This window comes from Oryctolagus cuniculus, chromosome 4 (genome assembly GCF_051225735.1).
Source record: "Oryctolagus cuniculus isolate XC-2025 breed Fujian yellow rabbit chromosome 4, ASM5122573v1, whole genome shotgun sequence".
Taxonomy (NCBI): Eukaryota; Metazoa; Chordata; class Mammalia; order Lagomorpha; family Leporidae; genus Oryctolagus; species Oryctolagus cuniculus.
This window is the reverse complement of record NC_142870.1, coordinates 64,566,241-64,581,921: the sequence shown is the minus strand read 5'-3', so window position 1 is coordinate 64,581,921 and position 15,681 is coordinate 64,566,241. Positions and strand designations below refer to the sequence as shown.

The following is a 15,681-nucleotide window of genomic DNA, read 5'->3' as shown; positions in this document are numbered from 1 at the left end:
AATTAGAATAATTTGTGATACCACCATCAAGATTTCTTTTGAACAAGTCTCTTAATTTTAAAGCTGTTCTTTCACAGACATTTCAAACTATTATTGTGCCCTCAAGTATGGTCCTGTTTGATTTCCAAATTGCAATGGGAAAATTGTCAATATAATTTTGATCTTAAAATTAGTATTTAATTTCAAATATTCATCTTGGATTTGCCAGGAACAAATTGTGAAATATTTTTAAATAACTGTGATTATGGATTAGTGGGCTGTTGGGTTAAAAATTTCATTTGATATTCAAGTCAGTGAGTAAAACCACTGATGCCTGCAGTGTGCTTGGAAAACCTCTGTCCATCCATTCTTTTTTCTAAATTTCCTTAAAGGAGTGAGGCATATCCTTAGCCATTTACCCTAACCTAAAACTTTCCTTGTTGCCACACTGTTTTACTTGGCCTTCAATATGTTGAGAAAGACTTACTTAGTGAAAGAAGATATCAGGGCAGTTATAACAAAGAATTCTACAGGTCAATGGAAGAACACATTGTGACTTATTGCTTATACTGTCCCCACAATACTCAAAAACAATTCATAGGGATCATACAGTTGCTGCTTTACTGTGAACTGAAGACAAATAATTATCTTCTCTGATTCTGTAATTCTGAGATTTCTGAGGATGAAAACCAATTTAATGCTCAGGACTCTTCCTGCCCTAGAGTTCTTCTCTCTACTGGAGACATGTTTTTGAATGGGATCTGTCTGAATGTCTTCGAATCTGAACCCAAAATGGAGACAATAACATGCTAGAGGGAAGACAGTTGATTGCCCTGGCAAAGGCTGGTGAGAGTGGGCAATCTGAACAATCCTGACCATTCATACATTGGTAATAAATGGCAGCTAAAAATTACCAAAAGAGGAAAAAAACCACAAGTTATAAAGGCTTTTGGATTATTATATACACTACATACACTTAATTAAAATGTAAAAGATTATTTTTATGTTTAGAATATATTGTAAATTGCCTTAAAATTGGTTCAGTTTTACAAATGAAGGTTTGAGTACAAATCCATATCAAACAGGTAGTTATACAGCGAACATTTATTCTGGAGCAAATTATTATGTGAATATTAAAATGTTTGTCTTCATTTTGTCTATGTTCTTTTGAAGAAAAACAAGAGCTGTATAATGACGCTCCAGAAATAAAAGGAAACTCTTCATTATCTAACCAGCAAAGGTGAGTGGACTGTAATTATACAAATCCCAAGTGAGTGCAGTTATATTGTTGAAAAGTAATTATCAATGTTTAAATACAAGAAGAAAGAAAATAATAGCAACAAGGGCTGTTAAGAATGGAATGAAATTTTACAACAGAGACAAAACACTAGAAATGCACCTTTTCAATGAACATTTTCCTTTCCTTTGTGAGAATTTCTGAACAATAAAATGGAGCAGGATTAACTTCCTACCCACAGCAAGTGACCAATTCAAATGACTTTAATGTCATCAATGAACTAAAAATGTCACACATAAAGTATGACTGTGAAATCATGACCAGTTTTTTTCCTGTGAGTCTCATTATTGTCAGACATACATGTAAAGTAATCATTTCTTGCTGTAATTTTCTTGACATGAGAATTTTGCCACTTTTAAAATAAAATCAGCTCAGTATTTTGGCCATTCAGTAGACTCAAAAGAATGTTTTCAAGGGAACAACCTCTTGTGCTCTACTACAAACCTATCTAAACTGCTTTCCAGGAATTCGGATTGCATTTCTCTGAATCCAAATCCTATGCTCTGAATTTAAATCCTTTTTCCATAGGAGCACATTGAATTAAGGGCAAGGAAAAAACAAAGGTGGAGGAAGGAGGCTTTAGGTGTCCCAGACTTGCTGGTGGAGAGTGGTCAGGCACTCCAACACCCAAACCCCATGACTTCACTGTTCTAATCAAAAGTCTTTCATGGTCACTATCACTTTTAAGGCAAGTTACAAAATCTTTAGTTTGGACAATCCCCTTCACTCCTGCCTCTCCTTTCAGCACCCACTTGGCTTCTGAGAGGTTCCAGATTACTTTCAGTTCTGTTGTTATCATTTCCTCTGTCTCTGGGTCTGTGCTCCCTTCTTTACTTACATGCACTCTGCAACTTGTATATCAGTGTCGATTGCCCGTACATTCAAGACTCAGTTCAAGTGTTCTCTTCTTTGGGGTCTCCCTGACTCTCCCAGGCAAACTGAAGAATTCAGAAAGCCTCTATCACAGTGACCAGACTTTCTTTTAATTGCTTACCTTTAATAATTATTTGTTAAATATCAACCAACCATGTTCAGATACACAATGGTGAGCAACAATTTATAGTCAAATGGAATTGTCTGACTCTCTTCCCATTGCGTGTAAGCTCCTTAAGTCTTGTTTTGTCTTTATAACTCTATACCTCTGAAAGGTCTTTCCTGACAGCTCCATCTAAAACAGTCCACCCAGTTCTTACAAGTCATACTCTCACCATCAAATCATCCTGTTTTGCTTTTTAAAGTATCTTACTTACTCATCTGTTTCTTTTACCATTCTTCATTCTACCTTTCTCTATTTTCCACTAGAAGCTAAACTACTTCATGATAGCAGTTACTGCCTTGTTCACCTCTGTGACCCTGGTATCCAGAACAGCACTCAGTGATGTTTGTTGATTGAAGAAATGATGTGATTTTCCCCCCAGTGCTATTACTGCTCATGACCAGTATTTTAACCTAGAATTATGTATTAAAATTGCAATTAAATGTTAAGATCCATATAAAAACTTAAAACACATGTATGTATGTATATTATTTCATTTATTGCTTTCAGGTCTTTATGAAATTCTGGGTTTCTTTTTAATCACTGTTAACTCATAAATACAATATGAATGTTAGAACTGTGATCCAACTAAAACAAATACATCAAATACATTGCTAGTGGCAGTAATGACAAGGATAATCATTACAATAATTATTACTCATTGTATACTGAGTGCCTAATAAACATTGAACTAAATTCTTTGTATATCTTGTTCAGTTAGTTCAATTAGTACAGTTGCTTGAGGTATGTCCTATTATTATTTGACATTAGACAGAAGAATAGAGGTTCAGAGAGGAATCACCCGTGCTCTGAGGATTCGCATGTTCCCTCCACTCCCAGTACTAGCACGAATTTCCAGCATCTCTAAATGGTTAAAAGGACTTAGTAAAATTTCAGCATAAAGGCATAAATGAGGTTATAATTAATGAGCATTCAGATATAATGTAAGTATTCTTTAACAGACAATTAAGCATTAGTTTATATAATGTTCTTAATCTTCAAAAAATCAGCCAGAGTTTGTATGATTAATGCCAAAGAACTGTTGACAGTAGAAGTAGATTTCATTTGATATAAACTGTTATCCGATTTTAAAGGGCCCTCACAGTACAAATATGAAAACTCTCTCTAGTGGTGATCTTGCTTATGGATGTCAGCATGAAAGGATTCAAGAATGTCCTTATTATTTGACCAGTAAAGCTCTCCAAGATCTGATCCCCACCTACCTACCAGCTTGGTCTCCCATTTTATACCATTTCAATCCCCTTGTACATTTTGTTCCCACAATACTGAAAGCTTTGCATTCTTACTGAGAGTCATTTTCTATGATGCAATCAGATACCCTTTTAACACTTGTATCAGATCCACCTTGCTCCCATGCATGAAAACATCCAATGACAGGGCCCACTGCATTGAAGGACTCTAGTTTTCTCTCTATGGCCATCTGTGATGCATCCACCTGACTTCTATCACCCTTTCCTTCCCATTTACCCTGTCCCAACAGCTCTGAATTTCTCACTCTTCTTTGAACAGCCCTGTTCTTTCTACCCCAGGATCATCACACTTGTTCTTCCTCCAGGTGTTGACTGAATATTTCTCTCAACTGACTCCGTCCCTTTTTTTATTTGTGAGCATTTCTCCTAGACTAAAATAGAACATTAGTTTAAAAATTTCTTTCAACAAGTAAGGGGAAAATGGTACATGACTACTGTTAAGAATAAATTATCACCTATTATATTTAATTGTGGCTATTCAAAAACCTTGGAGCAATACATGACAATAATAAATAGCAATTCTCTAATTAAGAATTGGTTTTATGTAACTATATACGTGGGAATTTTCAGTGTTGTGTTTATGTCCTTAGTTTTTGTGCATTACTGTTTCATTTGTTTTATGAGTATATTAATGTTTCTGAACTTACTGGTATCTAATGTGGCTCCTACTTTTAAAATTATAACTCTTAGCTTGCTCAGTGTGCCAGTGGAAGACTTCAGTCCAAGTTCTGGACACAAAGCCAGTGATGGTTGGAAAACCATTTCTTTGCTGACAGTGTCTTCTCAAAGCACATCTATCAAAGAAACAGTGAGAAAACTGATGTCTAATTTAAGGTAAAGATATATATTAATGTGCTTCCACATGCTTTATTGACCTTTCTAAGCAGTAACAACTGACTAAATAGCAATGTTATTAAGTCAATTCAGTGGAGTGACTTTGTGCTTTGCCTTCTAGCTGTGCTGTTTTAGATATGCCATGGGTTAAAGGTCCCTTGAAATAGAACTGTAGTTACCAACTGCCATCTCCTGTGTGGCTGGCAATATAGTGGATGTTGGTCCTTTTTTGGATGTACTAGAGGATTATTACTGAATTTTCCTTTTATTTTTCCTTTTTAAGACTTTCCTGGTATTTGCATGGCCTTTTCAAAAGTCTTTTTTGGTTGTTGCAGATACTGAACTTCTTGAAGGAAGCAGAGTTTTCCTTTTTGCCGGTGGAGGTTAACATTTTAGACATTGGTTATTTGAAGAATTTTAAAACCTAGTTCTCCCAGTTCCCAGGTTACCTCAGGGAAGAGGTGAAGTCCAGGATTCAGGGCTTTTCCAAACAGGGTCCGGTCAGAGGAGAGCCCTTTACCAGTGAAAGAATTCTGTATCCAGAGTGTTTCAAAGTGGGCATCATGTAGGAAGGTAAAGGTGGAAACCAACCATGTCACCACCTAATTGTGTACCTCCTTGACTTTGTGGAGGCTCACAGACTTTGGCTGGGCTTTGAGGAGTCTGTGGGGGTAAGAGTCTGAGCCAAGGAGAGCACACAACAGGCCCTAACTGGAATGATTCTTTCCCTCAGGACAGTAGCCTTGAAGTTCCCACCAGTGACTGACAGGAATCTTCCAGGAGATGAGAGTGAGCTCTCCAAGTGTAGAGTCAGGAAGGAGGACGGGGAAAGGTGGAGGTTGCCATGTGTATAAAAGACCACAGCCTCTACTCTACTCTGGCACCAAGCCCTGGTCCCGAAGGGAGACTGCTCTCTACCGTAGACATGAGCTTCAACTTGCAGCTGTCCTGGAGTTGCCAGAAGTCTGTGCAGCAGTATCCAGGGATGCAGGGATACACTGCCATGGGCATGAAGGCCCCACTTGCCGTTCTTTAGGACTCATGCGTAACTTCAGTTCTTCCCCAGGAAAGAGGACTCATTCCGTTATATTGTCATGAAGGTAGATTGACGTTAATGTTGCATCAGGACCCATTTTCATAAATGACACTAAGGAATTTAGGGACAAGTTGATTATGTGGCACTGAAACCAGAGGATTGCATTCCTGAACATCAAATTCTGACCCAGCAAATCTGCCTTTATGTCTTGGTTGGCAAGCTTACTCTAGCCTGGCAATGGGACAAACTGGGCCATACTTCAGTGTTACACAACTCTTAGGATATTAGGAGGTTGAGAAAGGTCACTTATCCAATAGTCCAGATGAATGTATATCATACTGTCTGTGGGATATAATATAGCCCCAAAAGATGGGTTTCTCCAACTAGTTTCTTACCCTGTGTTAGTGTTTTTTTCTAGAAGTAATATTTAAGCTCTTCAGCTCTTAAGTTGGATAGCCATAAATTTGAATTTTGTTTTATTATTTACTGGTTCTAAGATTCAGGGGCTTGAGGCAGGGAAAAGTGAGACGGTTATCTTCTTAGAATTGTCCCTGTGAAATGCATGAAATCTATTATTTTTATATTAATAAAAATTAAAAGGAAAAAGTTGGTCACCAAAGCATGGTAGTATGCAATAAATTATGTATGAATGCACCCCTATATACCTGATTAAATGTGTGAATATCATTAAAGTATATGAATATAATCACATATCCAATGATTGGAACATTACTACAGGTCAACAGTTTCTTCTTGATTTAATACAGCTATCATTTTTGAAACTTTATTATGTCTTTGAAATTCATCCAATTATTTTTAAAGATTTATTGATTTACATTGAAAGAGTTACAGAGAGAGAGAGATAGGGAGAAACAAAGAGAGATTCTCTATACACTGGTTCACTCCCTAGAGGGCTGCAAGGGCCAGTGCTGAAATCAGGAGCTGAGAGTTTCATCTGGGTCTCCCACATGGGTGCCAATGACCCAAACACTATGGCCATCTTTGTTGCTTTTCTCAGGCCATTAGCAAGGAGCTGAGTCAGAAGTGGAGAAGCCGGAACACGAACCGGCACCCATGTGGGATACCAGCCTCACAGGCTGTGGCTCTACCAGCTATGCCATGATGCTGGCCACACTCAAGTATTTTTTATGAACTTGTTTTTTTTTTTTTAAGATTTATGTATTTGAGAGGAAGAGAAGGAGGGAGGGAGGGAGGGGGAGAGAGAGAGAGAGAGACACAGAGAGAGAGAGCGAGAGAGAGAGAGAGATCTTCCATACGTTGGTTCCTCCCAAAATGGCCACAACAGCTGGGGATGGGCCAGGCCAGCATTAGAAACCAGGATCTTCTTCCAGGTCTCCCACATGGGTGGCAGGGGCTCATGGACCTGGGCCATCTTCCACTGCCTCCCCAGGCACAATTGCAGGGAGCTGGATGGGAAGTGGAGCAGCCAGGACACAAACTCAAGGTCATATGGGATGCCAGTACTGCAGGCAGCTGTTTAATCTTCTATGCTGAAGTACCAGCACCATATTTTTATAAACTTATTCCTTATTCCCATAAACTTATAAGACCAATACTATTTTTATGTATTGTTAATGCATAAGGAAACTGTAGTTTATAGATCCTTAATTAACATATTTAAAGTTGTGTGGATAATTATGCAGCGACTAAGAAAGGAATGGAGTTTAAGCCCAGACCTCCCTGCTTTGGCCTGCCATGCTCCAAGTCACCATTTTATGTGTATACACATTTCCCTCCTCTGCACAATGTGTGACCTGGAGAGACCCATCGGAGAGTGTCATAGCAGTTTGTACGAATGCTTAGCTTTCTTTCACAGTTAGATAAGCTTTCTTTTTGTGATTTGTAATTTTCCTTATTTTTTACTTGGCTAAATTTTCTTGTTTGTCCAAGTGTAGCATTTCTGTGTATTTTAATGAGTAATATGTGATCAAAAAGGGAATAATCTGATTGAGTGATCAAAGACTTTAAAGTGCATCCACTTGTTTCATTAGTCATAATCGAACATTAAAATTTTCCAAAGCCCATCCCTAATAGACCCTGTAGTGCTTAGAATCATCACGCTCTTATCAACTGAGCACTTTGAAAGCTGACTGTGTTCATCTATCAGCTCTACTCTGTACTAGCTTAAATTTTATGTGGTGATTGTTTTATAAAAAATATGCTGTGATAAAAAAGTTGTACACAATACAAAACTTCTAACTGGAACAAAAAGAGCTCTTCATTTGACCAAATTTCTCTCTGCCTTCAGCAACATGCAGTATATTTTCTCCCATTTCACCCATGGAAACAGATTTCTTGTAGGCTGCAGTACTTTATATCTGAACCACATGTTATTCCTTGAGTTAACTAGACTTCAGACTCCTCATGACATACAGATTGTGGCTGGTTACATATGGTGCTTTGGATACAATGCTCCTTCTACTCTCTATATATCTTTTATTTGTCACATGACAAGCATACATGAAAAAGTGCTATCTTATAGACTATTCACTCTACTTGGTTCTCTTTGGACCTGGAATCCTCCTCATCCATTTCTACACTGCCAAAATTGGGTCAACCATCTCTGTTTGATTAATGCATACTGAATAAATTAATTAGAAGTGTCCATTTCTATTACATGTTATGTTCAGTATAACATTTATGTATATTAGTTTTTGCAATCTTCAAATAGAATAATTTTGCAAGCATATTGGATTATTACATGTTAAATAAAATAGTAATAGATTAAGTTTCTTATGCCATATCTAACATATACTCATACATATTCAAGCACTACTTTAAAATTTTAAAAACAATTTATTTTCATTTTATTAGGAAGAGAGAGAGAGAGAGTCTGTTTATTAGTTCTGTAATTGCCCCAGCAGCCAAGTCTAGGTCAGGCTGAAGCCAAGAACCAAGAAATCCATCCAAGTCCCCCCTATTTGTGCCAGGAGCTCAAGTACTTGAGCCACTACGGTCTGCCTCCCAGTGTGTACATTACTGGGAAACTGGATCAGAAGCAGAACCAGTACTCAAACCAGGCACTCTGTGATGGGGTGAGGGTATCCCAAAAAGGCAAAAACCATTAAACCAAATGTCCACTCCAAAAGATTATTTTTAATTGCATCGAAAGAGATATGTAAAAATCAGTGGATAGTATTGTCAAACATTAAAACATTTTCAAGTAATAGGGTGAAATTCAGTCGCGTTAAGCTAGAGCTAAGTAAGATGAACCAGGATCCAGGGTATTCGGTTTTACCATGTGGCCCTAAACATTGCTTTAATGCCAAATTTCAAACCACTTTGAATAACAACAGTGGTAATGACAACAGTATGTATTTGTTATACACTTACTTACTATGTACCACTACTAAAGCCTTTTCATATGTTATCACTCTGAAGCTTTATTATAATCCTATGAATTGATATTTTTACTGTTCCCATTCTACAGATGGAGACAAGAAAATGCTATGTATAAAGTTCAAGCAACTTGCTCAGCATTATATAAACACAGTCTGGCAGTCCTGACATTCTGATCTCACAGTCCTTGCTTTTAACTGCTAAATCGTAATGCCTTGCTTCAGTTCATTGATGTGTTGTAACATGTGATAAAAAAGCAGACTTCACTCATTTCAATTCTATAGAAGCACACACTCGCTTTACGTTCTCTTAAATCTTATTTAATTTTTAAAATTTATTTTTATAGAGATCATTTATTTATTTATTTGAAAGGCCAAGTTACAGAGAAAGAGGGAGAGACAGAGAGAGAGCCAGAGGTCTTCCATCTGCTGGTTAATTATCCAAATAGTCACACGGCCAAGACTTGGCCAGGCTGAAGCCAGGGGCATCTCATGCATGCAGGGGCCCAAGTACATGGCCGTTTTCTGTTGCTTTCCCAGGCACATTAGCAGGCAGCTGAATCAGAAGTGAGGCAGCCAGGATATGAACTGCAGCCCATTTGGGATGCCAGTATTGCAGGTGACAGCTTAATCTGCTATGTCTCAGTTTTTTAAAGATTCATTTATTAAAAAAAGATTCATTTATTTGTTTGGAAGGGGAGTGAGGAAGGGGCAGAGAGAGAGAGAGAGAGAGAAAGACGAGAGAGAGAGAGAGAGAGATTGATTTTCCATATGTTTATTCACAAGGCAAATGTTTACAATAGCCTAGGTTGGCCAGGCTGAGGCCAAGAGTCCAGAATTCTGTCTAGGATTCTCACTTGGTTCACAGGAACCCAATAATTGAGCCATCATTTGTTTCCAGAATGTGCCTTAGCAGGAAAGTGGTTAGGAAGTGGCTGAGGTTTGAAGCTGGGACTTGAACCAGCACTCTGGTGTGGGGTCCAGTTGTCCCAAGCACCAGCTTAAATATGCTGTGCCACAACAGCTGCTCCCTCTTAAATTTTAAAAATACCAAAAAGAAGTTTCAAAGAAAGCCACTTTAGTTTCCTAGTTTAGGAAAATAGAGCCATACTATTTCTACTTCACCTTAATTTTCACTAGCTTGAAGAAGAGTTTTAGTCAACCTCAAGTAGATGCCTTTTTCTCTTTGGTGAGACTAAGCCAATTAAGTAGGCTATTGTTTAAATTGTATTGAGAACTCAGATTCAATTCCCAGCGGTAGCTTCTGACCACAGCTTCCTGCCAAACCCTGGTGATACCAACCTAAGGTTCTTTGCTTCTCTTGTGATAGAAGTTAACAAGAGGCCAGTGTGCAACCCAGACAAGGTTTAATGGGGGCTTATGCTCAAGTGTAGGAGAGACGGGATGGTTCTGCTGATTGGCTTAGGGAGAGGAGCGAGGGGCTGGGCAAGGGTTTTTAATCTACTGGGGAAGTGTGGTGGTTCCCATTTGGCACAGGGCACTTTGAGGTGCACCCAGCTTGCGGTTCTGCTCAGGCAGTTTCTTATTTTGCTGATAACGTGCTCAAAATGGCAATGATGCTCACTACCACCTCTCTAGGAAGGCTGAATATCATGCATATTTTGCTATCCTGGACATGTACACAGGCTGGGGAAGTCATTAATGGAATATTGGAGGGCTCTTCAGTTAAGGTGTGAGCACTTATACTTTAGATTGGTTTGGCGCTGTGTGGTTGCAGAGTCAGATTAGGAGATAGCTACATGTCAGGTAAGGAGGGGCTTGAGTCCTGTTTCTCTCCCATATCACAGGAGAGAAGTAATGTCAGATGTCAGAAGTGATGTCAGAAATGATGGCTCAAGTAATTGGGTTTCTGCCACTCACATGGAAGACCTGGATTGTATTCGGGCTCCTTGCTTCAGCCCTGGCCCTGTCCAAACCATTGTGAGCATTTAGAGTGCAAACCAGTAAATTGGAGCTTGCTCTCTCTCTCTGCATGTTTCTCTGCCTTGCAAATAAATCAATTCTAAAAAATGTTTTCAATTATAACCTGCAGATGTGAATATGGTTCTGTAAACAGTCATCTGATATGTTCATTATAGCTAAGGTCAAGGATCTGAGTAATAACTGTGGAAGAGATCTCAAAGATACTTACTCTTAAATTCTTAAGATGAGAGATAATGTTAAAGTCAAATTCCGAATTTTGTTGTCATATCTGGGAGGAAAATTGTGAGTAAATACATCAAGGAAGAGGCTGTTCCTATGAGGGACAAGAGTCTCATTGAAATGACAGCACTTGGTTCTGGAGCCCCCCCCCCCCCCGGCCCCAAAATACATGGCATTTGCTTAACTCACAGGTAGCAGTGAATGAATACTGATTAATTTCAATAGTCTTGTGCTGTGTGCCTCTTGGCCCACCTCCTTTGAAGGGTCTTTCAAAGATTAAAGAATCACTGTGTCTGTCCTAAAGGAAACCTGCAGTTTGACAGCAAGGTTTGGTAAGATATACCATTGAAGAAAGGAACTCAAGACAATAGCAAGAATTGTACCGTTCTTAAACATCTACAGTCAGATCGTATGTGATGTTAGTATCTGAGAGTTTTTGCTTAAGTAGTATCTAATAGTTTTCCTGAATTAGTTTTACAGAAAAATATATGTATGTTTCTATTTAGGAGATGGAAGTTGTCGAGTACTTTGTCTTCTCTGGTCAGTCTTGTTGGATTGTATCCCCATGGGAAATGTTAGTTAGCAACAACTCTAGGCAGAAGAGATTTAAAGGCTATAATACGCTGGAGTGGCCTGGAGGGAGATAGAAAAAGGAGAATACAAGGACCGGACTGGCCTGATGGTGAAGGTGTTCTTAAAGGTCAGGAAACCAAGAAGGCTCAAAAGAGGAGTAACTGCGCAATCAGAGCTTCCGCAGATTATATGAAGTTATGTACTTAAAACATACAGCAGTGCTTAGCGTATTTTGGAAACTTCATGAGTAGGAAGCTCTGATTCAGGGGGTCTCAGATATCTTACTTTAAGGAAATAATTTGCCAGTGTATAGTGCAGGTAGCCTTCACATGCCTCCATTCCCCACACTTGCCTAACTGCTGTTAGTTTGAGTCTCCGTATATGAATTAGGGCCGCTGCTCTCGGTATGCATGGTGCTTCATTCTCATTCTCCTCTGAGCATGTATCACACTTTATTGGAATATCCTCCTTCCTTGTCTGTGTTCCCTAGGATGCTGAATCAGCACCACCAGAACGTACTGGGCTCCTAGCATAGGGGATGATGCCAGGCTCTGGAAGGACCCAGAACAAAGGCTATCTGTTGGTAGGGGTTCAAGATATATCTGAGAAAGCATAACATAACAAAGACTATTATGATTTAGGTAAAGCCTTTACATGAAATTATGTTTGAATTTAAAATAGTACCTATCCATTTATAGAAATAATAGTGCATGTTTGAGAAATTGTTTAGGTTTACAGATAATGTCTGAAGTAGATTCTGTCTCCCACAGGTTAAGAATAATCAAACACTAATCTAAAATTCTTTGTCTCTCCAACCTGACTGTTAACCCTCACTCATTCCCCAACAAATACCACTGCCGTCTATTGCTTGGTTATCTAATAGTTACATTTAGGCAGTAGCTGATTTGCTCTAACTCTAAACACTAAAGAATTTATAATCACCATGGAAAGGACAAACACTCAGAAAAGCAGAGATGGTTGGTGTAGAAGACTGCTCACCCCTCGTGTCCACCTGAACTTGCCGTAAGTTTGACCAGACTCCCCTTTCCCAGGACTCACTGCAGCCAGTCTTTCTGTGCCATCTGGTTTCTTCTTTCATATACCTAGAAGACCCCTTCACCCTGTTCCTACTCAATTCATCTCACTGTCCAGGCACAGAATCTCAGGGGAGGGAGAGGTGGAGAAGGAGAGGGAGAGAGAGGGAGCGAGAGAGAGAGAGAGAGGAGAGAGAGAATTTGCTGTTTGGGTAATGCTAAGAATTTTAACTTTTTGGTTTGGACCTCCTTGTAATACAAATACTGTACTTCTAATATTAGGAATTTAAATTAAGAAAGACCAGTTTAATCTTTGATATATTGTATTATTTTATAATTAAATTTTTTATAAATATCCATGAGGATCTTGGAGCACATTCATTATGCATTTTTAAGACGTGATAGCTATAAGTTTCTAAATTTCATATTTTCTAGGTATGAAATGTCATCTAGATGATTAAGGTTAAAAAAGCTGTCACATTAGAAGGGTGGGTACTACTGCCTTTTGGCAAAATGATGTACCTGTCAGAACCATGACCACCACTTTTGGAAAGAGTTACAGGGTTAATATATGATTTCTAAGAAGATTCCTGGGGGCCCTAATGAAAGGAATTGTTCTGAAGAGTTCAACCTCGGTTTTCCAGCGAAAAAAGAAAGTCAGTAAGCCTGCAGGCAGCCTGTCTTTTTCCAAGAGGTTTGAGATCCTGAATTCTTTGCAGAACACTCAAGCAGTGCAGGGTTTTCCTGGACTGGTACATTGGTAGGCACTTTAAGGTCTTCCTCCCCTCCTCCTCACTCCCCTCCCCTCCCTCCCCTCCCCTCCCTCTCCTCTCCTCTCCTCTCCTCTCCTCTATATTCTGTCTTCTCCTGTATTCTCCCCTCCCCTTCTTCCCCCTTCTCTTTTATTTCATAAAGTTTATTTTGAGATAAATGTAGATGTATATGCAGTTGTAAAATATAATACAGACATCCCTTGAACCCATTACCCAGTTCCTCCCGGTTGTAATATCTGTCAAAACTACAGAACAGTATCACAACCAAGATATTGACACTGACAGTCAAAACACAGAACATTTTCATCACAAGAAGGGTCCCTCTTGTTGCCCTTTTAAAACCACACCCATGACCCCCTCTGCAGTCTTCCTTACAATGGTAAAAGCATTTGAGGGGGATTAATGTTCATCTTTGCCAGGGTGTTTACTACTCAGGAACCCAGTTCTGACAGGAGACTGGTCCATCAGTTGTCCTGGCATGCTGTTTCTGCTGTGCTTATTTCCCTAGGGAGATCCTTCTGTATTTTTTCCCTGAGTACCAGCTGCCATCGGAACTGGACTACATATCTGGGGAAGAACTTGCAGCAAGTTCGGAGGTAAGCTGGCTGTTTTATAACTCTGAAAGGATGACAGAGTGACCTGAAATTAATCTTCAGTGAAGAAAAATGGCAAATGTTAGCAATAAGAGGGTGGTGAGTGGCTAATTTCTATGAAGATGGGAATCCTCACACCAAATGAGTGACAGAATGAAATCATCGTGGCCATGGGTAAAATAATGTGAAGATATTAAAGACTAGAACAGAAAGTGGCAGAGATAAAAAGAAATGGGACTTCCCTCTCTTCCACCAAAAATAGAGTGTCCATGCCTTAGGTACACTTCCTCAGCTTCCTGTTGTGAGGATTGTGATAGCTGAACTGGAGATTGGGTAGCCCTGTTACTGCCCAAAGTGCTAGTCTTAGCTGGAGTCACTAACACATCCCTGAGAAATGGGAAGGCAATGGTGTTTACTGAACTACTTGGGGAAAGTACAGTATATGACTGGAAGGGAAACATTGATCAGCTATTGGGTGAACAGCTGTTGGCCACGCTTGATATGAACACAGTCCCCAGATGACTGAGTGCCCACAGGGCTGGGGTGAAGCTGTGTGAGGTGTGCATGTCTGTGGCCAGGAAGAGTTGTTGCACAAGTCGGGAGGAGGGGCCAGTGCAGTGCAAGAGGGAGCTGCTTATGGAGACGTTGGATGCATGAGATACCAGTGCAGAGGCACAAATTATTAATCTGATGGAGGTGCCATCTACCTCAGTCTGATCCTGCTTGAAGTCCCAAGTTTTCTGGCCTATAATCTTTATTTTAGCATCTTCACCTTCTGTTCTCAACTCATCATTTCCCATGGAGCTTCTGACTCCACTACTTACCTGAACCTGTTCTTGTCAGGGTTACTAGTGGCCATCATTATTTCTTACATTCCCTGGCCTCTCTGAGGTCTTCAGGCCAACTGCCCCTTTCTCCTTGATGCACTTCCTTTGTGACGTCCATGACAACACATTTCTCATTCTTCCCTCTCTCCCTTCTTCTTTATGGCAACCCCTTCTCTATATGATTTCCAGTGTTGATGCGTCCAAGGCCTGGCTGATGGAGACGACCACGTTCTTCTCTCTGTTTAATGCTGTTTTGAGGTGACCTCGGCTCATCTCTGACTAAATATTATTCCACATGTGTGGGACTTCTCAGTCTATTTCTCTGAAATTGCATTTCAAGAAATCAGTATTGCAGCTGCCTTCTTGACATCTCTGAATATTTATTATTTTATCATTTAATTTTCTAATCTGTGTTTTTAAAAAACCACACAGTATTTATTTATGTAAGCTGCCTTAATCCTTTTCTGGAATGAAGTGAGCTGCAATTTAGTTAATTAATTTAATTAGGCCTAGATTGAAAAGATCCGAAGTACCACCAGAGTTGGCCAGTTTGAGGCTTTGATGGCTTGTTATACTGGATATGTTGTAGCTCTGTTGCAGACAGCTCTTTCTGTAAAAGTTAATATCCTGTTCTATTATCATTTATGAAAACAGCTGGAGCAATGCCCAGAGCAGACAAACAGAATCCTGCAAATGTGTTTGGACCAGGTAAGCTTTCTTTCAATGTAGCCATTTAAATTCTAAATGACCCTGTGTTCTGAAGGAGAAACAACACACATTTCCAAATGTTGAGTTTGGAAGAAAATCAAATTTACATTTACTTATCAAGACTTAGATTAATGTGTGGTATATCAGATGTCATAAAGCAATATCTTTTTGAATTTGAAAATATAAATCTTTCTGTGA

At 39.3% G+C, this 15,681-nt stretch overlaps 1 protein-coding gene across 1 annotated transcript in view; it reads left to right on the top strand.

The window, feature by feature from the left end:
• MORC1 (MORC family CW-type zinc finger 1) overlaps positions 1-15,681 on the top strand; it is a 218,496-nt gene that overhangs the window by 190,866 nt on the left and 11,949 nt on the right. The window contains exons 22-25 of the mRNA XM_089330742.1: positions 1,153-1,219; positions 4,274-4,417; positions 13,864-13,951; positions 15,430-15,483. Coding sequence (XP_089186868.1) covers positions 1,153-1,219; positions 4,274-4,417; positions 13,864-13,951; positions 15,430-15,483 — 353 coding nt within the window. The remainder of the gene's footprint in view (positions 1-1,152; positions 1,220-4,273; positions 4,418-13,863; positions 13,952-15,429; positions 15,484-15,681) is intronic.